The following is a 27,177-nucleotide window of genomic DNA, read 5'->3' on the forward strand; positions in this document are numbered from 1 at the left end:
ATAGAACATAAAACTTTCTACTGCCAGTGGAAGCAATTACAGCAGTCACTGTCAGGTGACATGGAGTAATGGACATGTCAGCTGGGCATGGGGTGGACAGTGAGATTCAAAAACAAATATTAACAGAAGCTATAAGATGGAAAGAAATATTGGAAAGATTGTTGGATGTTACCTTATTTCTTGCTTCATGAGATTTAGCATTCCAAGGAGATAATCTGATATTAGAGGATCAGTTTGCAAGAAGGAAGGGCAAAGACAGAACACAATTGTAGATCAACACTGGGACACACACCTAGACTGCATACACTAAAGTGAGCAACAATTATCTTGTGGTTAAAACATTGGAATGTGATCCAGAAGATTTGGGTTCAATTCCTGGCTCTACCATTGATTCCCTGTGTGGACTCATTTAATCTGTGCCTCAGTTTCTCATCTGTTAAATAGGGATAACTCCTCCTTTTTCTGTCTTATCGATTATAAGTTCTTTGGGGCAGGTTCTCAGTCACCCATACATACAGCACCCAGCATAACAGGGCCTTGATCTCAGTCGGGACATCAAGGCACTATTATAATACAAATAATATTGCACACACATTTGGTGATTAGGTGTCTCGATAGTCATTTGTATGCACAACTAGCTATTTGCACACACATCACCTGACACGTGTACATTCATGTTAATTCCTCAGGCAAGTTTATACGTGCAACTACATGCAGATCCTGAGTTGTTTTTTTTGAAAATTTGGCCCTACAAAAAAAATCAGCAAATCAGATTTCCCCACATTAGCTGGAGTGATTGTCATCACTCTTTATGAAGCTGCAAGAGAACATAGAATGTTTTAATGTGTGAAAGTTATATTCTATAAACTTGCTCTTACATTTTATATGCAGATACAGCAAACTGGGGCTTGGCCAGCACGAGGAGAGACTGAAGGGTGGGGACTAAGGAACTCTGCATTGTGGCTTTATGATTCTTTTAGGAAAACTTAAGCCATGTGGCGGACTTACCCTACAGCTTTCCACCAGGAACTGCCTGTGACTTGCAATATCTAGAAACGCCAGTAGGTGGAGCTCTGTCACCAATCCCAATATTACTCTGTTCTGCAATACCCACAGGCCAGTTACAGAGAAAGTGAGTCTCAAAAGAAATGTCCAGTCTCCCTCTGTTGGCATGGGCTGCCCTCTGCTGGGATGAGGGAGGATCTCTGCCTTGTAACAAGAAGCGGAACTGATTAAACAGGCAGTCTGGCATTGTAAGCAAGTCCCTTGCACTTTTGGTAGGACTGTGATCTGTGGGTTTACAACACACATGAACTACATGCTTGAGCATGGGAAAAAAAATGAACCAAGAGAAGCTTGTCACCAAATAGAGCACTAAATAATGCAAATCCAACCTTAATGGCTCCTATAGGTCTCAACTTGGGATCAGATCCGGAAAGATATTGCAATAGAAATGGTAAGGTTAATTTGTTAGCAGCAGCAGCAGCAGCAATGTAAGCATACTCCTAAGGGGTGGGTGCCCCTTGGTGAATGGCAAACTAGTGGCCGCCTCAGATGCTATAAGCATGTAAGTGAGTTTTATGCTGATAGCCAACTTTTCATGTATGCACAGGGCAGGCACTGCATGGGCAGCAGTGGCAAAGCTTCCTCACCAGCACGCCACAGCCCTGACCTGGGAGGGGTCACTTCTCTCTGAGAGAGAATAATTCACTCTCCCTGGACCATTCGGTCCTTGGCCTTGCTGCTGAATTGCCAACAAGCATACCACTTACTGCCAATGATGAGTGAGACACTGGTCTAATTGGGGCTGACCTGAGCCAAGTCACTTCACCTCCTTCTTCACACTTCTACAGCACTTTCCATCCACAGGTACCCAAGAACCTTGAGGTAGACCCTCAGTCTTTCCCCCCACCACCCCACACAAACACACACACACACACACACACTTTTGTTTTTAAACATATAGATGGCAAAATTAAGGCACAGCAGCTTTAAGCATCTTTGCTGAGGGTTTCATGGAACATCACTGGAAGAGTGAGGAACAGAACTGAGGCCTCCTGTACTTTCAGCCCAAAGCCCATCTTGCCTGGCTTAAGCCCTGAACCAACAAATCAGAAGATCACGACTTTGTTGCTAACACCTCAGCTGTATTTGATCTGGAGATGAAAGCCCCTATCCCATTACCAATGCCCAGAGCCACTTGTCTCCAAGTATGCAGTGATTTCAAATCGGGTTTCTTGCCAACACCAAGACGTAGAAACTCTCTTAAACTTCATTATGAAGTGCAGAGAGTGGCTTGAGCCAGGCTGGGATATTGGCAGCCATCACAGCACTCAGGAAGTAGCTGTAGGTTTACTCCTCAAACCAAGAGGAGTTGGGCACTTCTTGGGACATGACAGACTTGGGTTTCAGCTAGCGTTAATATGCATCCTGAATTTCCTGGAAGGACTTTGATGTTCATGGTTTCCCATCCAGCTTCCTGCTAGCAAGCCTTGGACAGATTGCAGACCTCAGTTCACTCTGACATTGCACTGTGTCAAAGGACAATATTGTGAGTTCGTCACATGATGCTCCATCAAGACCCAATATCCTACACAACATGTTACATCAGTACATCACAAGATGGGGAATACAATAGCAGTGGCTACAGTAGTGGAGTGAAAGGGGTGTGGATCCTTTGGCAGAGCACTTTACAACCACTCACTAGCCAACTGACACAGAAGAGTTGCTTTCACTCTTGGAAGCCACTTACCAGTTGAAGGAGAAGCAAAATGGTGGAGAAATATCAGTTGGAGAGATGGGAAAAAGTGTTCGCCCTAGAACAGAGACAGGTGGAAAGGGCAATGGATGGCTCAAAAGACTGGAAATTGGTTACGGAGCCTTTCCCCCTCTAGCTTACCAGTTTGATGCCAACCCAAAGTCTTGTGTGCTCCACATTGGCAAAGGCCATCCTGGGGGTATATTAAATAGCTAATATAGCTGCCAGAATGTCAGTTTATGCATAAAGCTAAGTTGTGCTAAACAATAAAGTGGTTATGTGCTATTTTGCTCAACTACCTCAGACAGTGCTGCTTTATTTTAAATTTAGAACATAATACATGGAGTCAATCCTGTCCTTGTCACAGTAAGCATATCAGGACCTGCCCCGGTATAGGCACTAGTTATTCGTATTGCAGTAGTGACTAGAGGTAATAAATTAAGATAGAGACCCTCTCATACTAAGAAATATATGTACCCATTACAAGAGACTGCATTAAAACTGAAGAGCTTATAGTTTAAATAGACAAGACAAAGGGTGGGAAGCAGAGATGGGGAACTTGCCCAAGGTCATGCAGCAGGTCAGTAGCAGAGTGGATTGGAACCCAGATCTCATGTTCTAGTCCAATGCACCATTCCTCAGATCATGCTGTAAGTTATTTTATTTATGATGGTTTTCCTCACATCAATACAGTCACATCCCCCTCTAATACCTCAAGAAAAACGCAGTAAAAGCTTTGTCCTAACATGTCAATAATGCATGTCCCACCATGAGCATTCACTGGCACTGCCAACACAAGCAAACTTTAAAACGGTAACATGTGGCACCTGCATAGCTCCTTTAAGTGAAGGACCTCAAAGCACTTTACAGATAATCAATTGCCAAGCTTCACAATGCACCTGGAAGAGACACAAGTGATTTATAAAAGAGTAAACTAGGTAGAGATTAGCAATTTGTCCAGGACCCAGCAAGTCAGTGGCAGGGCTTAGAAAAGAATACAGAAGTCTTGACTAACAATCCTAGCAATTGCCATACTAGATAAACTCATGGTCTATCTAGCCCACTGTCCTGTCTCCACCCCTGGCCAGTATCAACTTCTAACTACTAGACCACAGCGCTTCCCAGTGTGTGATGGTAGTGTGATAAGCAGTAGCTCTAGATACATGAGTAAGTATCTGAAGATACTGTACAGAAAATTATGATTGGTGATCCAGGGAGGCTGATTAATCAGTTGGTTGTGGGGAGCCGAGCTCTTAATACTGGAGGGTGAAGTGTTGTATTCAAGAGGATCAGAGTGCTGTATTCACCCACAGGTCTCATGTCCTAGTACACATGCACATTCCTCTTGCTCATAAAGAAGTGCTGTTGAGTGCAACCGTCAGTCATGACAAGAAAGGGAGAGTAACTTTCTTTAATCTGATCCTCAGCAATCGGGTCAAAGAGGGATGACTCTCTCTCCTGTGGATTAAACAGAATAGCCTTTCACATACAGGAAATACCTTTCCCATTTGTTTGGATTTATTTATTTATTACACTTATAAACAAAGCTGTTTGTACATAACTGGCCTAAAAGGGGGGTGGTCAAACTTGCTTCCACATCATAAGATAAGCAACCTTTGTTAGCATTACTCTCTCAGCCCTTCTGATTCGTGCCAAAGGAGAGCTCAGAAATCCTTCAAGGACTTCAGTTCATTCATCTTCAAGTCCCATACTAAAGGCTCCAATGTCACTTACTGGACAGATTCAGAATAATGAAGTGGAACAGGCTTAGTTTCTCGAACTAGCAAAATGGCTAAAAACCCAAGAACTACAAGAGTTGGTTCTTTTTAGTATTATATTTACATTGTGGTCAGGCCAAGAGGTTTCAACCAGGTCAGAGCCCTGTTATGCTAGGCCCTGTACAATTTGACAGTCCCTACCCCAAAGAGCTTAGTCACACTGGTGAAAATCCACGGTAACTCCAGTCAAGTCAGTGCAGTTCCTCTGGGCTTTATACTACTTGAACTGAGATCAGAATCTGGCCTACAATAGAAGGCAAGCAAGAACTGTGAAGAAGCAGGAAGCACGTGAAGTAAGTTGCCAACTTAAGGCTGGCAAAATCAATTGGTGTATGGAGCTGCCAAGACCGTTATGAAGGAGCAGACTGATGGGGATGGTTTGAAAAAGAGAGTGAGCGAGCCACAGGCAAGCCTAACCTTTTTAAATATTGACATTTCCCAGACTGCCAGTCTTATGAAGGTGTAGGAGACACTGCATACAGAAGGTATGAGCCAAAGTCCAGCTCAGCAAGCGCTGGGAGATGAAGCAGGGATCTGCATAGCAGCTAAATACTACAATAATTCCTATAGAATAATGCTAACAGGTCAATTAGATCCACCTAGCATTGTAATCCAGGGGGCACACCAGAGCCAGTCCTGCCCTTTGCCACTCTCAGGACTCTAGGGGACTATCGGGGCAGAAGCAAGTCACTCCATTAGCAGGAGTGGACAGGACATTTATATCTTCAGACTGTGTGTGGTACGTCCTGGGCTCCTTGGATCCCGGGCAGCATTGCACCAGGAGGCTTGGGCGAGAGGAATGCTCAGGGAACTACACACTGATGCGCTAAAGAGTGGCACATGCCCTTGGTTAGCACATGTGCACCAGTCAGGGGCAACACGGCTATACGGCAATTGCCCCTTGTCCCTAGATTACCCTGACGAGCACTAGGTAGAAATTCTTCCCGGGTTTCAAGAATCCCTTACTGCAAGCTGCTTCTCGGTGTGGTTCAAGAGCAGTGGCCTACATTTTCAGAGGAGACTAGTGATTGAAGGGGCCTGATTTTTAGAGGTGAACGTTCAACACTTTCTGAAAATCAAAATTCAGTCACTTTTGAAAGTTTAGGGCAAAAGCTATAAGGAAGAGCCAAATCTTTATCAACAGAGACAGATCAACAGGGATCATAGTCAAATGCACCAGACAGCAGCACTAAAGCTAGCCAGAAAGGGAAATGGGTATATCCATAAGGAGAGCTGAGAGAACAGAAAATAAGGAACCTAAACATAAAAGGTCAAAAGACTCAACTGTGGCCCAGTATATTAGCTGCAAGTTCCAGGAACCAAGTCTAGGGCCCAACTCTCCAAGATGCAAAATTCCCAAAGTCAGTAGTGGATGGGGGCTCAGCCCCTGGCAGGATTAGACCCTCAGTGAGCAACAGTTTCCAAAGGAAGTTTCCCATTGCATTTACTTCTTTAAACTGCTTCCCTACAGCCCCCCAATTCCAAGCAGCAAAAAGTCAGAAATTCACAGAAGCCACAAGCTTCAGCAACAGAAACAGGTGTTTTATGAAAGAGCCAGTAGCATTGTAAGAAGACAGACCCACCATGCAGCAAGCAGATATGCTCTGTGTGAGCTGTTGTGTTCGTGTTTCCCTGGCGTCCAGTTTCGCCTGGGAGTATATCAAAGCTCTAAGAAAAACGCTCCAACGCTCAGATCAGGCAGCTGCCAATCATTCATATTTCTGAGATTCAAATCAGTCCATCTCATTTAGTTGCACCAGATATAACTAATGAAGCCAATCTCTCCTAAGTATAACTAGTGTTCAGCTAAATATTAGGAGGAAAAGCAAAATCAGAGCTAAATTTTCAGATGTGCCCCCTAATTTTCGAAGAAACAGACTTTCAGAGCTTGGCTAGTATGGTGATGGGTGGGATAGGGAGAGGAGACTGCAGAGAAGATCATGACAGGGATGACTGGTCAGCCTTCCTACAGGAGCTACCAAGCATGTGTTTAAACCTCCTACCCAGACAGCCAGGATTGCCACGTGGCAGCCTGCAGCATACTAAGGGTGCCTGAAGAATTATGAACAAGACGCCCCCCTCCCCAGTGTCACACTATGGACCCTGGACAAGGAGAGTCTACGATAGTGTTTGTCACTAATGAAAGTGGCAAGAGCTAGCTGGACATTTTTTTTTGTTTGTCGTCTGTTCTGTAAAACAAACCACCCCTCCACACAGCAGTCAAGCTTCACGCTCCTGCTGGTTACTCCAGCTGACCTGACGCAAAAGCCAAACAATTCCCAGCCAGGAAAACTCACAGGAGGAGTTTTAAGATTGCTCCTTCAGGTGCTGGATAAAAGGAAGCTGGAGCTGCGAGAGACTCTCTTGAAAGACGGGCACGTTCTCTGCCTTACCCAAAGGAATCTCACGAGGGCTAGATTTTACCGGCTGAGCTCGCCTGGCTTGCTCCATGTAGCAAAGGCCTGAGACCAAGGAGTGGGGAATCTCTACTTTATGTAAGGGGACTGTTGGCCTCTTACTGAAACTGAGTGGGTCATCTTAGTTGGCCAACTCTCAGTGCCAAAGGACAGGGAAAGAGTCGATGAGGAAATTAGGATCTTGATACGGAGAGCCTCCAGGTGCAGTGGGGAGAGGCCAATGCTCCAGGTCAGCCCTATTGACGGGGAGGACAGGCAAACTGGGGGGAGCGGGGTCTGTCCTCCATGGGAGCTGGCGCTGCCTGAAGAGAGCAGGGCCAAGCTGAGAACAAAGCAGCACCTTGAGACACAGTAGCCAGCAGCAGAGGGGCCAGAGAAGAAACCTAGGAACCTGAGCTGAGCAGGGCCACAGCAGCAGAACCAGAAGGACCAGAGGAGCAGCCCAGAGAACCGAGCTGAACAGAGTCTCAGCCACATTGAAGCAGAGTAGAGCTGGAGCGGTGTGCGATGAGCAGCTGGGGAAAGCGAGGGGGACCCTGAGCAGACGGCCTGGTGCAGGGAGATGCCACCAGCCAAGAGGTCTCGCAGGCCGGACTGGGAGGGGGATCGTGACCCCAATGGGAGGTGCGATGCTGGGGAGAAGAGCCCTGCCACCTAGAGCCTGGGGGCATGTGGCCACCACCAGAGCAAGTGTCTGACCCACAGCATCCCTGCAGCGCAGCCAGGGCCTGGGCAGGAGGCCTGCGACATGTGAGAAGCAGACTGTGAGCTTCCCTTACATCCCGAAACATGCTGTGTGTGGTGTCCCCGGATCAGGGGTCAGCGTTAGGTGTTTTCCTTTAACCGCTCTCATTTTTTCCTTTTTTTTTTTATTGATTACTGTTTAATAACTTGTATTGCGTTGAACTATATGCATCCATCAATGGGTCAGAGGAGCATCCAATGTGGAGAGGATACCCTGGAGTGGGGACACACTAGCCCCTGTCCTAAGTGACCATGACAAGATAGAGGTTGAGCACTCAGGGATCCCGGGCCCAGCCTTGTCAATGTTATGAGGACCCTCCCTGTCACAGAGGACAGTGCAAGGGGCGTCCTCAAGATCAGGTAGGCCTCTGGGTAACGGGAGTGGGAGCAAGGACTCAGATCCTTTTACTAACCAATTCCACCGGGATATTGTGAGAGCCAGGAAAGTTCTCCACAACAGTAAACAACATTTACTTCCCTTTACTGAGTCTCTGCAGGCACCCATCAGGATTGCTTTAATTTCTATTAGCCCCAGAAAGAAAGGACCCAAGTGTTCGGCAACCCAGAGGACAGTCAGCCAGCTCCTAGACTCTGCTCTTTCCCACAGCTCCTCTCTGCTCTGTAGCAAGAGAATTAAACCAGGGCCAACAGTATGCTTTGCTCTGCCCAGTTGCTATTGGCGAAAAGGACCAGCTCTGCAACACTCCAGCTCAGGCAGTGTGCAGACACCAAGATCATTAACTCAATTACTGGTCTAAATAGTTATGTGCTTTGCACAGGCATAACAGCCGGCCAACAGCCTCTGCCCTTGCACTCTGAAAACTGCTGCCCCACACTGCATGTGGTAATACATACAGAGCCAGCTCCACTGCAAACACACGACAGCCTGCCCCTTTCACAAACCCAGAGATACACATTCACATCTGGGCTTTAATCACTTAGACACTCAAAGCCTTGATCACACTCTCTGGGGAATGCTCATCCTGCTATAACATGTATGTGGAGGGGAAGGGTGTCTATTTCCAAGTATGTGACCTAGCAGCCTCCAGAAAAATAATGGGACTAACACTTAATCAGTGTTTCCTGTCTAAAGGGACTTCAAATAGCAATTCTAGTCACTGAATCAGCCCTTAGGACGTATTCAGTTGAATGGACAAAGAAAGGAGACAGGGGTTCCCAGTTTCAAAAGAGGCAACACCAGCTAAAGAAATATTGTTGACTAAGTGTAAGCATTAAACTATGGTCCAAATTCTTTAGTGCCATACACCCCACGCAACTCTACTGATCACACAGCAACAGATTTGTGATATAAAAAATGATAAATACCTAGCTTTTATATACTCTTCATCAAGAGTTGAAAGCACTTTACAAAGGGAAGTCATTATCATTATCTCTATTTTACAGCTAGGGAAACTGAGGCACATGCTACACATCCCTACATACTTAAAATAGACAGTCTTGTTATTCTCCAAGATGGTGTCTCCCAACTGAGGGAAAAAAGGAGTTGCTACATTTAAAAAAAACAAAAAACAAAAAAATCCGCATGAGTTCAAGAAGATTGAACAGCAAGAATGATCAGCATCGATAAGCAAGTTCTGGAAGTTATATTTAAAATAAGATATTGAACATCTCACCTACGTTTGTGATCATGTCATGTACAGTGGGATAAGCAGAGTCAGGCCTGGTCTGTATCTGAATGGAAGACATAGAATTATAGAAATGTACGACTAGAAGGGACCTCGACAGGTCATCTAGTCCAGTCTCCTGCACTGAGACAGGACTAAGTATTATCTAGACCAGCCCTGACAGGTGTTTGTCTAAGCTGTTCTTAAAAACCTCCAATGACTGAGATTCCACAGTGTCCCTAGGCAATTTGTTCCAGCATTTAACTACTCTGACAGTTAGGAAGTTTTCTGTAACATCTAACCTAAATCTCCCTTGCTGCAATTTAAGCCTATTACTACTTGTCCTGTCCACAGTGGTTAAGGAGAATAATTTATCACCCCTCTTCTTTGTAACAACCGTTTACATACCTGAAGACTGTCATGTCCCTCATCATTCTTCTCTTCTCCAGACTAAACAAATCCAGTTTTTTCAATTTTTCCTCAGAGGTCATGTTTTCTGAACCTTTGCTCTCCTCTGGACTTTCTCCAATTTGTCCACAACTTTACAGAAGAGTACTGTGTCCAGTTCTGGACACCACACAGGTAGAGGCCTTATCAGTGCCAAGTAGAATGGAAGAATTAATTCTCGTCTTGCTTACGAGACTTCTGCTAAGACATCCCAGAATGATATTAACTTTTTTTTGCAACAGTATTACAAATGTGTTTCTGTGTGGATGGAAAGGGGCTTGGTCTAAAACAGAGTCAGCACCTGGGCTTAGAGTGCAGTGTAAACATACCCATAGATGCCCCAACCAAGATAAGGACCCCACTGCACTAGGCACTGTACATACACATAGTAAGAGACTGTCCCTAACCCAGACAACTTACAACAACATGAAGATGACACAGGAAGTATTACTCCATTTTACAATGGGGTAACGGAGGTTAACGTTATTTGCCCGAGGTCACATAGGAAATCAGTGCCAGAGCCAGGAGTTCCCAAGTCCCTGTCCAGTGCCTTAACCACAAGACCATCCTTCTCTATCAGCCTTTGGGGAGAGCGTGTTAGGCACTAGCTAGGGCACTGACTGCTCTGAAGCTATCAACCTGATGGAACCGTTGGAGCCCTAACACAATGCTCACGCAGGGGGAGGGCAACACTTCAGATGCCCCTGGCTTCAAAGAGAGTTGTGTGCAGCTGATGGGATGGCTGGACCCCAGGGATTCAGTTACTGACGCAACCCAAACACTTCTAAAGATACACTTCTTTATTCACTTCTAAAGATACATAGTTTGCTAGTGTACATGCACATCAGATGCACCCACCAGGCCCCTGGAGAGCTGCCCACCTGCCCTTCAGCATCACAATGTCCAGGCATCCACAGTAACACACTGAAGATGCAAATGGCACAGCGCAGATGGAGAAAGACTAAAGCATAGAGCTCTGCCAAGGGGAAAAAATTCAACAGTAAAAACAGGACCAGAGCAATGCAGGCCTCCAAGCTAAATAAAGAGACTAGGGTGGAGGTGGGAATAGAGCAGCTCATCCCAGCCGAGCCAAGATGGTGACGCTCACGCAAAAGAAACACAGCTGCCAGCTTCACAGGAGTGAGTGAGTGAGTAGATAGCAAGAATCAACACGCCCTGAACTGCTATACTGGGGATCGTGCAGATACTTTCCTGTCAAATGCTGGGCACTGATCCAAAATGTATGCAATAAGAAAGAGAAACAGAACATCTGAACGGGTGACAGGAAATGGATTAAACTCCGTCTGGCCACACTGACATCTATTTGGAAGCAGGATCTCTAATGAAATGCCCCTCTTGGCTGTCTCTGAAGAGCTGCAAGATGGCTTCTTCTTTGGCTGGAGTTCCCTTTGCTAGAGAACCTCCCCACAGTGGACACTGATGGAACGAAAGCTTGACCAGATTTGACCATTACTTGTAAACAAGAAGATGAAACGGTTGTATCAAGACAGCTGTGAGAAATAGGAAGAAGCCAGAGTTGCGCAGCTGTCTGCCTATTGGTCTTCTCTATTCTCCGATCATCATGCCAATCAAATTCAAGTCTACCCATGCTTCCTCCTTATAATCAGGGATGGATCCCCATCCCCTTTTGTAACACAGTTCCATCAATTTACTATTCATGGCAAGGGAAAATTGATAAATCCATGCTACCTAGAAGACCACTGAGACAGAAGCTGGAGAGATTGTGCCCTTGGGCTGAATTGTAACTCCTACACCCAAACACAATATACATAAAAATAAGGAGTCAAATCGACTTGATTGGCAATGCGTGTCTAGAGAAGTGGAGATAAAAATGGCCTCTGAAATTCTAGACACTGAGACCAGAAGGTGGGTAAACCTCCCAGGAGTAATGGGAGACAGCAGTCTTTGTATGGGGCACAAAGACTGTGGTGTTTGCTCCAGATGGTATTCTTGATCAAACACTCTTGTAGAAATGATGCAACTTCTCACAGATACGATAATAAGCTCTGACAACTCAGACTGAATAAGCAGGTCAGATGCAGGCTATAGTGAGTTCTCTACGCAGCAGGAAGAGGCTGCCAGATTGATCAGAAAACCGAGAGGGGACTTTATTCCTAGATTGTTTTTCTCTGTAACCAAGCTAAGGGGAGCCTACTGGGCTTTGCATAGCATTCACAGGGGTACAATAATGCAGAGTTTCTTTACTCTGTTTAATAAGACTCCTGCTGTTTTGGATAATTTTGCACAGAGCGTCCCACAAGAGACAAGAATCGCTCAACCTCCAGAGTGAGGTATTAAAGAATGCAGAGTTTCTGGGGCCTCATTCCATTCTCCTGGTCTCAGACGGGGCATGGTCAGAGGGGTCTCTGCCATTGAGGTGTACCGCTCAAGGCTGAAGCCAGTGATCCCTGGAAAGAAGCCAAAAGACCGAGGAGGAGATGGGTAACAAAGTCCAACGTTTTCATAGATTCACAGATTCGAAAGCCAAAAGGGGACATTGTGATCATCTAGTCTGGCCTCCTGTAGAACACAGGCCAGAGAACGGCCCCAAAGTAACTCCCAGAGCAGATCTTTTAGAAAAGCATCCAATCTGGATTTAAAATGGTCAGAGATGGAGAATCCACCATGACTCTAGGTAAACTGTTCTAATGGTTAATTATTTTCACTGTTAAAAATGTAGGCCTTATTTCCCATCTGAATGTGTCTAGCTTCAACTTCTAGCTACTGGATCATGCTATATCTTGCTATTCTGAAAAGTCCATTATTAAATATGCATTCCCTATATAGGTATACATCAGCTGTAATCAAGTCACCACTTAATCTTCACTTTTTTAAGCTAAATAAATTGAGCTCCTTGAGTCTATTGCTATAAGGCAGATTTTCCTAATCTTTTAATCATTCTCATGGCTCTTTTCTGACCCCTTTCCAATTTATCAACATCTTTCTTGAATTGCGGGCACCAGAACTAGACACTAGTGCCAAATACAGAGGTCAAATAACTCCCCTACTCCTGATTCCCCTTGTTTACGCATCGCAGTAGCTCTCTTGACCACAGTGTCACACAGGAAGCTCATGTTCAGCTGATTAGCCACTACAACCCCCAAATCTTTTTTCAGAGTCACTGCTTCCCAGATCAGAGTCTCCCATTGCATAAGTATGGCCTATGTTCCTTATTTCTAGATGTACAAGTTTACACTTCGCCATATTAAAACACACATTGTTTGCTTGCACCCAGTGTAACAAGCAGTCCAGATCGCTCTGAATCAGTGGCCTCTTTTCTTCATTATTTACCACTCCCCCAATCTTTATCAGTGATGATTTTGTTTTCTGTTTTCTTCCAGATCATTGATAAAAATGTTAAATAGTGCAAGGCCAAGAACAGATTCCTATGGGACCCCACTGGAAACAGGCCTTCCTAATGATGATTCTCCATTTACAGTTACATTTCGAGACCCATCAGTTAGCCAGTTTTTAATCTATTTAACGTGTGCCATGTCAATTTAATATTATTCTAGTTTAAGTCAGAAACCTTTCAGAAGTCTACATATTTTACATCAACGCAATTACCTTTATCAACCAAATTAGTAATCTCGTCAAAAAATCAAGTTAGTTTGACAGGATCTATTTTCCATAAACCCCTGTTGGATTTGCATTACTTATACTACTCTCCTTTAGTTCTTTATTAATTCATTTATAAAGTCCCTTCTTGGAAAAAGGCCTCTTGAAGCACTGTATGGGCAGCATGAGTGTGAAACCAAACTGAGCCGCCAGAACAAACAAGAATCCCTCACACAGCGTCATGGATGTTAGGATCTTCTTAGCACTACAATGCTGGTTAAATCAGAAGGATTATCCCCCTACCTTCCACTGGGACACCTGCCAGGCACAGCAGAAGAGATCTTTGTTTGAGGTCTCATCTGAAAGAAGGATGCTTCCCACAACACAGTACTTCCCCACCGCAGCCAATCTAGTTGCTGAGATTCCATACAGCTAGCCTGCAGAGTGTGGTCAGCTCCATGCATTAGCCAGGAATGTGGTGCTGCTCCAGTAGGAGCATCACTATGGGTAATGAACGTACCCTGCAGTTTACAGTGTTAAATAATAGCAGAGGGAAATAAAGGAAGAGGCCTAGGCAATGGAGAGTTGAGAGAGAGAGAGAGAGAGAGAGAGAGATGGAGAATCAATGCAGCAGAGAGATACAGGAACAACAGAAAGCAAACTGGGATCAGGATATAAGGAACTCAACATGAGCTCTACAAAGAGCAGTCGCTGTGCAAATTAAACCTGCAGTGAAGCAATGGCTGATATTACTGATTAAGTCCTTAGGCAAACTAGTTCACATATTTTATGGAGAGAGCACAAACTTTAAGAGAGACTCTGCTACAGGAAAAACCACCAGCCAGGATGAACAGGATCTCAGCACAACAACTGGAAACCCCTGGCCTGCACTCTGCTCCTAACAGATGTCTGGACACTTTCGCATTGAGCCAGCTCACACTCAAACATGCAGCTCTTCACAGCAGCTCTTTCTGGGATTCACACCTGTCTCTGAAATTAAGCTGAGCTGTTAAGCAACAAGGAAAGGGCTTGGGGGCAGCTTGAGGTGGAGGGACTTGCTCTGCCCTTATTAAATCATATTCCACACTACAAGAGATACCTGGAGATGCATGAGTGCCCTTAAACTGCTTAGTCTCAACACTGATGCATAAGAGTTTACCAGGGCCTGGTTTGAGAGGAAATCTTTGAGTTTATACCAGATACCCCAAGATGGATTCACCGATTATATGATATGAGCACTCCCAATCTGTGAGACCTCCTGGCCAAAGACCAGTCTGTTTGCCTCATGGGGCTGTGCAACTAAAAAAGTGACAAATTCAGCAAGCACTTTAGAGATGCACCAAAAGCTGCCTTGGAAATTAAAACTGGAGTAACCCTTGTCATGCTATTGGGAGTCACAAGATGGTGCTATTATAGACATCACGAGTTCTGTTCAACTGAAGGGATAGGCAGGGTAACAAAGGTGACACAGGGAGAGTTGTAACAGGCGGGGTCTTCATTTCCTGGGCCAGGATTACAAAAGGTTGCACTCCTATCACATGGCAATGGTCATTATCCATTGATTCCAGCGACTATGTTTACATTCTTGTGAAAAAATCAAAATATAAATATATAAAAATATAAATAAGAGATCCCCCCCAAAGAAATCAAAGTAATACAACCAATTAGAAAATAGAGGCATCTAGGATGGAGATAATGGACATGTGTCAATCAGCTACCATCTCTGACTCTCAGGGGCTTTGAGAACATGGCACTTGTTCTCAAAACAGTTCCTGCCCTGCAGTGATCTGTTCAACAGCAGATACAATTTGCCACCTGGAGCAGGTGTGTGCTGGTCCTGTTTTTTCATTGTCTGTAACCGGGTGGGTTCATGTCACTTCTGTCAGGCCCCCTCTGGAGGTCCTCAGGAAAGAGAGAGCCAGGAATGTCCTCAATTTCATTTAGGCGTCTTTTGTGCTTCCTGTAGGACTGAGACTGGGTGGTTCTGATGTATGACTTTGCACAGAGGGTATCGCTGTTACCTTAAAAGCATGCCAGCCACTCTGTTTAGAATCTAACATTCTCCCCAAATAGGAATGGGGGTAGCATTTCAGCATTAACATCAGAATATTTCTTCTGGTCTGTTTTTACCTTGAGAAATTTCTGCTCAGTAACAATTTCATGAAATTGCCTCAATCAAAAACAACTGGTGGCATGGTTTTCCCTTCCCGCCCAATCTGGCAGAACTGGCTTGTGTTTTACTAGTCCATGCCCTGGGAGCACAGGCCAGCCAGGGGGCAGTTAAGATCTCAGTTGGGAGCTGCTTCTCTGGAAATTAAGTGTCAGTAACCTCAAACTATTTCAGTGTTGAGGCTTCTGACATTTTTAAATTTAGTGTTGTAGCCATGTTGGTTCCCAGGATATTAGAGAGACAAGATGGGTGAGGTAATATCTTTTATTAGACTTAATTCTGTTGGTGAGAGACAAAAGCCTTTGAGCTTATGCAGATCACTAAAGACTGAAGAGACCTGGAGTTCTGTATAAGCTCAAAAGCTTGTCTCTCTCACCAACAGAAGTTGGTCCAATAAAAGATATTACCTCATCCACCTTGTCTCATTTTTAAATTTACGTATTTTTAATTTAAGCTTTTCTCTTGCCAATCACTCTAGTGCTATTCTGCACTGGCCTCAAACAAGCAGCCGGAACAATTCAATCTAATAGTCTCCAGACTATTATTTAAATGTAAATAATTTTTCTAAGACAGAAAACCATCCAGCCAAGTTAGAACGTCACAAAACTGAACATAAGATTCTAAAAAATCTGAGTTTATATTTATTAGAGTTTTCATAGATAAACATCAGTTTATATACCACTTATATACACCATTATTCTTTTAAGTGAATATGCCTATTTAATGAGTAGCTGTACAAGTACGTCCACAGGATGTTGATCCAATAACATGATTGATTATTTGGTAGCAGTGTAACTTCATTCACATTAAAAAAGAATGGGCAATAATTTGGCAGTTAAAAAAACAAACAAACCAGCTATGTTTAAAGCTTAATAGGAATGGAGCACCAAAAGTAAATTAAAAACAAAAACAAAAAAAAACAAAAAAAAAGTCAATCAGGTCTGGAAAATAAAAAAAAAAAAATCTCAACAGAAGTTTGGTCACAAGAGCGTAAAATATAAAATGTTTCATGTAAGGCTGTGGTTGAAAGAAGACGACCAAAACAAAAAAGCACGTATATTACAAGCAAATGAAGATTGAGGAAGACCGACCAGTGGCCAAATGGAAACTGGAGAAACAACAGTAGTAACAGCAATGTGAAAAATTAAAATTAAAATTCCAGATGAGTACTGTCATAGGTAAAGCTCTGTATCTGATGGATGCTTTTTGAAGATGGTGGAACTATGTTCTGCCTTGTAGTGGGGTCATGCAGGGCCCTCTCGCTCAGGTCCTCTGTGCCCACAAGCCACTCAGAAGCCTCGGCTTTGTGCTCCCACCAGTGATGTTTATTCAGAGGTCGTTTGCCCACCACCTTCTCTTTACAAACAGTCCAGTTTAGCAGCCTCGGGGTCTCCCCGTCTCAGCCACCAACCAAGGGGAGTCCAGCCTCCTCCGCCTCCTCATTCTGTGGCTTCTCTCTCTCTTTCTTCCCCCCCTGCACTTCTTTCTTGTGAGCCTTTTGTAGCCCCTGGCTAAGAGGCTGTCAGCTGCTCCCCATCGGACCACTAAGTGCAGGCTCACTCAGCCTGCTCCAATTCTCCTTCCTTAATGGGGGCTCACGTGACAGAGGGCTGGGGCTCAGCTTTTCTTTGCCTAGCACCCTGTCACATACCTACATTACTATCAAGACATTCCTTTACAAAGTATGAGATTCTCTGAAACCCTGTTCTGTCGCTGTTGGTAACAAAATGGTGATGAATAATTCCATTCACTTTGCTGGTGAAATTAAGGCTGCAGACAGCCAGGTGGTGCAATGAATTATGAGTGTAATCTAGTCTAGTGGGTAGGACAAAGAACTGGAAGTCAAGAAGTCTTAGGCAAGTCACGACCTCTGCGCTGGGTTTTCTGATCTATACAGTGGGGATACTGGACACAGACACACCTCTGTAAAGGGCACAGAGACCCGTGGATGAAGAGTACCTTATATGAACACAGATTTGTAAGGTTCTCTGAAATCAACGGGAATGAAGAGCTCTGAGCACCTTGCAAGATCTGGCTCCAAGTGCCAAGTACTTTTATTATTTGCGCACTATCCCTTATCCCTGGGAACCTACCAGGATGAAGTCCAATCCTGGCACAGATCACATGTGACAGTGAGTTTGGTGGCTTTATCTTAGTCCCTCATTGGCTCTGGTGCACATTGAAAAGCACTCCATAGGTCAGAGCCACTGGCATTGTCCGAGAGTCAGAGTAGCAGTGTTGCAGGTCAGGAACATCAAGTACCTCAATAAAACTGTATGAGGAAGCTTGCACACAGAGCAAAGTTACAGACATAGGGTAAAAGTACTGATCTCAGTTATACCAATATAAATCAGGAGTCACTCCATTTACTTCAATGAGTTACTTACAGTTTATACTGGGTTAACTAAAATCTGAATCCAGCCCCATAGTGTGCAATCCTACATGCTTTGCTTAGCCCAAATTCTCACTGACTGGAATCAGAAGTGCAGGACCAAGCCCACAGTGTGAATGTACAACACGGAGATGTTAAGGACTTTTACCTCACTAAGTTGGCACAAGGTCCTGGCCACCGGCAGCTCTGATAAACCCTCTGGATCACCGTCTCGGAGCCATTCTGCACTTGGCAGGAAACCGTCCGTGTAACTGTGTAGTGGCACCAGTGCCTGCAGAGAAAAAGGACACTTTAAATCCCAGTAATGAATAATGAGCAGAGCTAACATATACCAGTCTGCTGCCACCTATGTTTACCCAAATATTTGTAATCCTCAAAATACGGCCTCAAGCAGATCCTCTGCTTCAGCTGATCAAAAAAATTAGAGACAGAAGAAACCTAATACGACATCTTGTCTGTTCCCCAGAGGCCAGAATTTCCTACAGTGTATTATCCAGTCTCTTTTCAGACATGTGATGAGACTCAAAGATCTTTCCAATAGTCTCCCAAAGAGCCAGCCTAAATTTTACTTGCCTTAATTTCATCCCATTACTTCTGACATTATCCCCCCACTCCCCTCCACTCTGAATAATTCCTTGCACTTTAGGTGTTTAAACTTTTCTGACACTTGTGGGTTACTATTGATTACTTGTGTTCCAGTTTCAAAAGAGCCCCAACAGAGACAGTGGCCCCATTGTGCGACATGCTGTACAGACACTGTTACTGACTTCAAAGAGTTTTCAATGTACAGAGACAAGACAAAGATGGTATAATACCATTTTAAAGATGGGAAGCTGAGGCACAGAGAGCTTAAGTCATACAGGAAGGCTGTGGCAAAGCCAATTTTTGAACCCAGACCTCCCGAGTCCCAGTCTAGTGGCTTGACAAGAACATCCTTTCTGTCCTCTGAATTTAAAAGAAATTATCCAGAGAATATTATTGCAATTCAAACATTCCCACTAAAAGGGAAAAAATAAACCCATCTCATTAAGGGGTGTAGACAGCCTCCCTTTTGCAAACACAATCTCCACTCGCCAAACTTGTGTCCATATTTTCACTCCTGTATCTGAACAGAGGCAGCAGATGAGTCCTTGCATACCTACCTGACCAGGAGTGCAAAAATCAGTGAGAACAGTTGGAAGCATCCGAGTTATGCCTAAAGGTAACCTTCATGCACTGAAATACAAGTGGGAGCTTTGCTGGCACAACACACACACACAAAAGAATCCTGGGCCTCAGTATTTAAGGTAGCACATGCCCTTCAGAAAGCACGTTATTCCCAGGTCATGATAACAGACATCCTGCTTCATACAAATACATAATGCTAATATCTGGGCTCTGTATCCAAACTCCATTATATCCAAATGTCATTGCTACCCTCTGAATCATTCTTTAAGTCTGGGTTCCCTATGTAGGGAATTGAGCCGTAATGTGGAAAAATGTTAATGAAGGCTCAAAACATCATCTGAGGATATCTGATCCTTTAATGGACTGTAAACAGCTTCCCATAAATTAAGATTAAGAGGGAGAACGTAACAAAGATGAGGGGAGATTCGACTGGAGAAAGGAGCTGGTTTCAGATTGGACTAGAAAATACACAGAATACTGTGGTTAGCTCCATTTCAGCTCTCAACCTCAATGGGAGGATTTGCAGAATAAGGCTCTCTGTTCTGGTGCATTATCACCACGTGTACAGCAAAGTGCCAACAGTTTCCACTGGAGTGGAGGAAGGGAACGGCTGTACACTACTTCCCCAATGTATTCTTTTAGTACAGTTAATTGTACAATCCCCACATGTGGCTGTCCAAAGCACAATACGAAGACACTCTTCACGTCATGCAACACAAATGCCAAGTGTACAAAATATCAGGAGACAGTGATAGGAAAATGGTATTTCTCCAAATCAGGCACCATAAAAGAGTTCTCATTAATATGCAACCATAAAGATTGTTCCTAGCCCTGGGAGAAGTGATCTGTTGCCAATAGGAGGCATTGCAAGAATGGACACTGCTGATGAATGGGCACAAGGGAACAAATCCAAAACACTATGTAGCCTTATCCTGGGCAGATCATACTTATCACATACCTCCCATATCCCAGGGTTTCTTGTTAGACTTGGACTACACTTTTCTAGTTTGCCCTTCCAATAAAGGCTCATTGAATTGAATACTCCCCATTACAGGTAATACCCCTAGTTATAAACTGCAGACATATGCCCACCTCCAGCCTGCTCCCTCTGAACTTTCTGCTATTGATTTCAATGGGCACAGGAGAACAGACTGGAAAAGAAAAATGCTTCTGTCACGCTGCGGAGGTGTTTAACTGAAAATACAGTGAGTTTGAGTCTCCCCACACTGCTTTCATGCTACTGTAACTCCGACATCAGTGGACTTACTCCTATTTCACGTGGGAGAAAAGAATCCAACACTCTTTGTCCAGGCAAGTGAAGAAGAAACGCAAAGTGTTTCTCTGTAACGCACCAGACAAGCTCATGACTGCAGAGTGACTGAACTCCAACGCATCAGATGAGAGCATGGAATCTTGATATTCTGGAGGATACACCATGGGTGGACAAACCGCAGAGCAAAACTGCAGGCTCTGGAAATGGACGCACAACATGCGAGAAGGAATGAGGTACTAGGCCAACTTGGTTCCAAAAGCAAAAGCAGCAGCTTGGACCTGCCATTTTAAAGAGATTGAAGACTAACCTATATTCCAGGCGTGTCCAAACGGCAGCTCACGAGCCACAAGCAGCAATTTTACAGCTGAAGTGCAGCTCACGGAGTCCCCCTCCCCTCACCTCCCAGACTGAGGCATGGGAGAGCTCTGGGCTTCTGTCCTGTGGTGGGGCAGTGGGGCTAGGGGCTTCTGTCCTGCAGGGAGCAGGATCTTGGGGAAGACCAAATATTTTTGCTGAAGACCCGAGCCCCGGTGCACCCTCCCCCCATGGGACTAAAGTCCCAAGACCCTCCTCCCTGCAGGGCAGAAACTACTAGCCCAACTATAGGACAGAATCCCCAAGCTCCTCGCCCCCAGTCTGGTAGGCAGAGAATAGGGAGGGAGCAGGGGGGCTCCAGGAAATACTTCAAGATGGTGCCTGTCTTGCAGCTCTCCAGCTTCTGAAGATCATCATATGCGGCTCAGAGGGTCAGTAAGTTTGGCCAGCCTGCTATATTCCTTTCAGTCTTTGGCTAGTTTACAGCCATAGCCAAACACTGCATCTTGGCCACCTAATTAATATAGTCACTTTACTTTGGGACCTAAAACATTTAGCAGAGTTAGGTAGTAATGGCTGGATCACCACCATCAAAAGCTACTGGATGGATAGTGTGAAGTATTGTAGTTAAGTAACTGTAAAGCTGTTTTCTACGGGCCATGCCTTTAAGAACAGAGAGGGAAGCCCTAGTCTGTGACCAGGGCACTCCTTGTGGATTAGTAAAAAATGGTTGCAATTAGAGTGAGTTTCACGTGCGTATGCGTGCGCACGCACACACACACAGTATTCTTGTGTGTGTGTATATGCTTTCTGGGGGAGATTTTCAGGCATGCATAGCAGCTGGTCAATGGGAATTTGGCTTTGAATAGTCATTGGTGCCTATTAAACCTGGGCAAAGGTGTTTGTCCCCCTTTAGTGGCCAGGCCACAAAGGGATAGTAGCCTGCCACTGCCCCCAGCTAATAGATTTAGTCCTTGAACTCAAGTGGTAGAAGCCTGTGCTTTCATGCAGTTGGAATAAGATCAACTGCATTAACTTCCTGCACAATGGATTGGTGCATGGAAAAGCTTTTCTATTAAGAAGTGTTTTCCATTAATCAAGCTAAGTGGGCTCAAATGTGTCAGAGAAAATATTCATCCCTGAGTATTCTGCTATGAACTAGAGGAAGAGGGTGAAGTTAGAGAGACAAGAACCCATCTAGATCACTGTAGGGCCTACCAGAATTAGAACATCTAGAATGTAGGGGCCACGTGCTGCAACAGTACAATGACTTTAAGACTGAAAGGATGAGCACACGCATGAGATTCTCCTTTCGAAACCATTATCTCAGTAGGAACAGTTCCCACATTCCGAGCAAGCCTTACAGTGCCTCAGACTAAAAGTGATGAAAGATCCCATCTTCGCTTACACAAATTATAAATAACCCTTTACATTACATACAGATGCTAGTAAGAAAGGTTTAGAAGTATTATTGGCACAATTCTAGGATGGCAGAAAACTTTTTATTACTTATGTAAGAAGGAGATTCAAGCAGAGCAAATGCAATGACCCCAAATTACATCTCCTTTAAGGTTGGAAATGCTAGATCTTAAATATATCCATCATTGAGATGTTTACCAAATGCCTTATAGTTCCTTATGGAATTTTCACTCCACTAGATAGTTTAGAGAAGTGGCTCTCCAGCTTTTCCATTCTGCAGCTCACTTCACAAGAAATACTCTCTACCCCACACCCACCAATTTAATTCCTGAAATGTTCCATTCTGCAGACCACCAGGAAGGCTTCCCTGGACTACTGGTCAACTGCAGACCGTAGTTTGAGAGCCACTGATTTGGAAAAGAAGCTTGGGACTGTAGAGTAATGTTGTAGCGAGGATTGAGAAACAACATATAGATGCCATTAAACATCATAGGAGATTTATTGTGTAGATTACAAAGATGAGGAAAGGCTACAAACGTGTTCGCTTGCACATTCCAGGATGGCAAGTGGTAGTGAACTCAATTGTTGAAGCCTGTTTGGGCAGAGACCTGCTACAAGGTTCTTGGCAACTGCTACTATGAAAGCGTTAACACAGGCTGGAGGTTTTGCCTAATGTGCCCGGTTAGCAAATGCTCCGAAAGAGTTAAGTGGATTCTGCTATCTCAGTGAGGCAAATGACTCATTACCCCACCTGGACATAAGGGAGATGACAGAGGCTGTCTGACTATCTAGGGTGTGGCCTGAGCAGTCCTCAGGGAGGAACTCAAAAAGCAGCCAACCCTGCACAGAAGGCTTGAGCTACACTTCATTATTGTCAATTTCTCTATTAATAAAGCCAGACATGAGGAAGGGGGTAATCTTTTCACCTTGGCATAGAGCAGGTTGGGAAAGTCATCTCTTTAGAACCCCCATTTGGAGGAAAACAAACTCAGGCAAGAGTCTCTAGGGTCATATTTCTTCCTAAAATTTCTGCACAGCTGGCAATCCTGCAATGAGAGAGAACAGAAGGGACTACAGAGGGAGGGGAATCAGAGGTAACACAAGTGCAGCTGTCTAAAACATTCTAACCTCCAAAAGAGGCCATACACCCAGCTCTCATAAGCAAATTAACAGCTAGTTTAATTGTGTTGGCTTGGAGTAACCAAGAAGCTATTTCATCGGGGGAAGGCAGTGAAGACAGACAAGAGAGACAAATGAACGATACAAAAAGGAGGTTTGCAAATATACAGTTTTCTAAACCCACTGCCCTAGAATAAATATTTGCAAATACTTAACTTTTTCCATTTTAAGCACATCTATAGGCTGTATGACTAAAGCAAACAAGAAGTCCTGTCTATAGCAGCAAATTTAGATTGGTTTAGTCTATGAAACAATCTGAGCTCAACAGCCAGTGTGTTTAATCCAACCCCAGGTTTTAGTCAAAAGACTACAACTTGGAAATGAAAGCAGTTACATTCTTACTTATCCCACTTCTTGCTGGGGGACCATGGTTCAATTTCATAATTGAAAACTGAAATAGTACCATGCCTCTTTAAAATAAAAAAGTTCTACAATATGCAGTACTATCAATATACAGGACCTTCAGTTTCATGTACTCGGCAAACTGGATAATGTAGACACAAGCTCCGGTGATGACTGGATAATACCTTAAACAAGGTGACAAGTTCACACTAGTCCAACACACTGCACTTTCACAAACAATAGTCTTAGAAGCTAGGCCATTTATCTTGGTGCAGAGCCAACTGAAAGGAGATTTCATCAAGGCTTCTGTACCACCACCCGCCGCATCCCCCCCCCCCATGAGCAGTACATACATGGCACATGCAGTACAAGAAGTCAGACACATTAAGTCAGTTAGACTGACTAGAGCTGAGACAGAGGAAAGCAGCAAGCTGTCTTGGAATTATATCTGTTCTAGAAGTATGGTTTTTACCAACACTGTTTCATGAATTTGGACAAAAGTTGATTGCACCCTACTGAATGTTATAGGAGTGTCTCCTACAAGGTTGGCATTTCTGTTGCTTGTGATTTGCCCTAAAGCTTTTAGCTGTGTAAACAACTGCACTGAATTATTCTTTTGTTTTCATAAGGATAACAGATTGTATGTTATACTTAGCATAGATCAACATTTAGGGCACGGAAAACAGTAGGAGTGTTTTGAGAAGTAGAGACATTTTCCCAAGTTTCCTTACAACATTTTTCACTGGCGCTATCAATTTCCCTGAAATACTGGAGAGGAATTTCAATAAAAATCAAAGGTCATTGACTTTTAGTGGGAAAAAGATGCCGATCTGACTCCATGAAAGTGAGCCATGCCCTAGTCTCTATGTAAATAATACAGCATCCTACTTGCCTTGCCAGAACCCATATATTGCGCTCTGAAGCCCACAATTGGAAGGAGTTAGTTTCTTATATTCTCCTGAGAGCGGCATGCACAGGAGCAGCTTCTGCTGCCAAGAAATCTAGGATCTGAAGAATGCCAGGCACCTAGGATTACTCTTCACACATAGCCTGATCCTTCATAACCACGTTATTCCCCTCTTATTCACAGACATACACTTTCATCCTACCTGCCATCATTAACAAGTTACCTTACGTAGCTGTGCCTGAATTGCTTTCTTTAATGCTCTGACCTGCCTGAAAAGAATTCAGCATGTTCTGCTGGGAAGAATGGTTCTAAATTGGATAGAGATGAGCTTGATCCCCCCTTTAAACATTTTACAAGACCGAGCTGAACTTGCCCCCAAGTTGAGAGGTATCTGGATCCAGGGTTATGGTTCAGCCATTGATATTGTCAAGGAAAGTCCAGAACTGGGTACCAGTTTGTCCAACGTTCAGGAATGTTCAGATCTGGGGTGTTGCTTTAGGTCACATCTAGTATGTAGATACTTACCTGGCCCCATCACCATTATCATACTGTCTGCTGACTGCAAATGCCTACCTCAGGGCAGACTGTCAAAAAAACAGGGCAGACACCCCAAACTGGTGATGTGTTCAGATGTGAACTCCTGAAGCATTATAATAGTCTAACCATGGAGTCAGACAGTCCCCTTAGGCTTTACAGCCTATCTTGATACCCAGGCAAGCTGGACTTTGTGATAAATGGTCACTTATACCAAAATCACAAAATATTCAGGTTGTTCCCATTCCCAAGAGACCAGTCACTTACCCCTGATCAATCTGTATTTTAGATCTCGCACTAAAGACAACTGTGGCTAATTCTATCACAAACTAATTAAAGGTTTGTTAACTAGGAAAAAAGTAGAAAGTTATTTGCAGTTTAAAGCAAGCAAGCACATTAAACACAAACGAGCTGCAATCTAAATCCTAAGAGAGTGAGAGTTATAGTGATCTGTCCGTTCAAAGGGTCTTTCAGGGCAAACTCAGGGATAGCCCTGGGGGAATCACTTGCTTCAGTTTAGAGTCTCAGGCCTTGTGAAAGTTCAAATAGCAAAGCGATTATCATTTTTCCTTGTGAGGCATTTTTATATCTTCTTCCCTCAGAAACCAAGCTGACAGAAACAGTTTCCACACGGGTTCCCTCCTTCATGGGATTGGGGGGTGTGGGGGGAAAGGAATGCACTTAGTCTTTGATCCTTGATCTCACACAATGGCTCATTTGCATTTAACAAACAGGATTTAACATCTTCTTGTTAGAAGCGATCATTTGCATTACACAAGGCTTTTTCCTGGTTCGATGTCATAGTCACAGAGATTTACAACGCAAATGCTTGCTCTCACTCTAAGGTGGGGCATAGTTGAGTGAGAACAATACATGAAGCATCCTACAAGCATTCTAGGAAACACTAAACACATTTTTATCAGTTTAACATTAACATTTTGATAATGCTAAGATGCACAGTTTCCAGCTATGCACGTGTAAGCGCTTGGTGAGGCCTTGGCACAAGCTGGCATCTGGTCTGCCAGCCACAACCACAAACATCCAGGCACCTCACAATCATTAGTGGATTTTTATCTTCACTCCTTTCAGGAAGGGAGATAGGGTCACTGTTTTTACAGATGAGAAGCTGAGTAAATTAAGCGATTTGCCCTAAGGGGTCACAAAGGAAGTACTGAGCCAAGGCATTGAACCCAGATCACCACAGTCCCAGTCGAGCAACCTACCTGCTACTTTAATGCTGTCTAATTTTCCTAAAGATTTGCAGCATGCTGTACTGTTCGTAATATTAAGCTCTCATAATTCTGTGCTTAGAAACTACAGTGGTGGATGCACTGGAAATCCAGCAAGGCAAAACGACCAGTACTGGACACATTAAACCATTTTACAGACGGGCAAAGGCAAAAAAACCTAATATTTAGGTATTAGCATTTGAGGCAGGCAAGGGAGGCCAAAACTGATCAAGGGAGAGAATAGCTATTATTTATATCTAGAAAACAAAAACAAAAAAGAGATGTGCTTTGAAAAAGGCTGTTACTATCACAGATATCAGCCTTGGAGGAAGGAAAAGTGGCAGAAGAGCTTCAGAGCAGCCAATCACTGTCCAGTCACCTTAAGAGCTGTAACAAACCTTTGCGAGATTGGTGGCATTATTTATCAGGTAAAGAAACGGAGTTATCTGGAGAAGAAAAGAATGAGGGATTTCAGTTCTCCTTCTCCGCTTTGTCAATCAGAGAATTAAGAGCATGTGAGGAATCCCTGATCATCCTGCTCAGAAGTAATAGACTATTTATTGCAAAAATCTAACAAAGACTAATTGAGCAGTTTGTCTAGGTATCCTTTAATAAAGTATCCCCACACAGCCGTAGCCTGTCCAGGAAGCATTCGGTATGCTATGTTTCAAGCATTCAGTTGCTAACGATGTTCAGATCCTGAAAGTGCTCTGTTTGCACAGACCTGATGCAACACCCAATGGGTTGTCAGAACTTTGATTAAGGGAATTTACTCCTAGAGAAATCCTCTACTTTAGCAGTGAAAAGTAACTCAGTCTCCACAATGGCTGTACTCTTCAGCTGCTCCCGAGGCCAAGTGTACTTAACTGTGCTTTGCTGGATTTGTAACATGGACAGCTGAC

General features: G+C 44.0%; 1 protein-coding gene across 2 annotated transcripts in view; it reads right to left on the reverse strand.

The window, feature by feature from the left end:
* The window catches only part of COL26A1 (collagen type XXVI alpha 1 chain), a 223,974-nt gene that overhangs the window by 176,332 nt on the left and 20,465 nt on the right, over positions 1 to 27,177 (reverse strand). For both annotated transcript variants that reach the window (XM_067537838.1, XM_067537837.1), the window contains exon 2: positions 18,059 to 18,181. In XM_067537838.1, the coding sequence (XP_067393939.1) occupies positions 18,059 to 18,181 (123 nt within the window). The remainder of the gene's footprint in view (positions 1 to 18,058; positions 18,182 to 27,177) is intronic.

Source organism: Emydura macquarii, unplaced genomic scaffold, assembly GCF_026122565.2.
Source record: "Emydura macquarii macquarii isolate MOO-44397 ecotype Brisbane River unplaced genomic scaffold, CSIRO-AGI_Emac_v2 contig_450, whole genome shotgun sequence".
NCBI lineage: Eukaryota > Metazoa > Chordata > Testudines > Chelidae > Emydura > Emydura macquarii.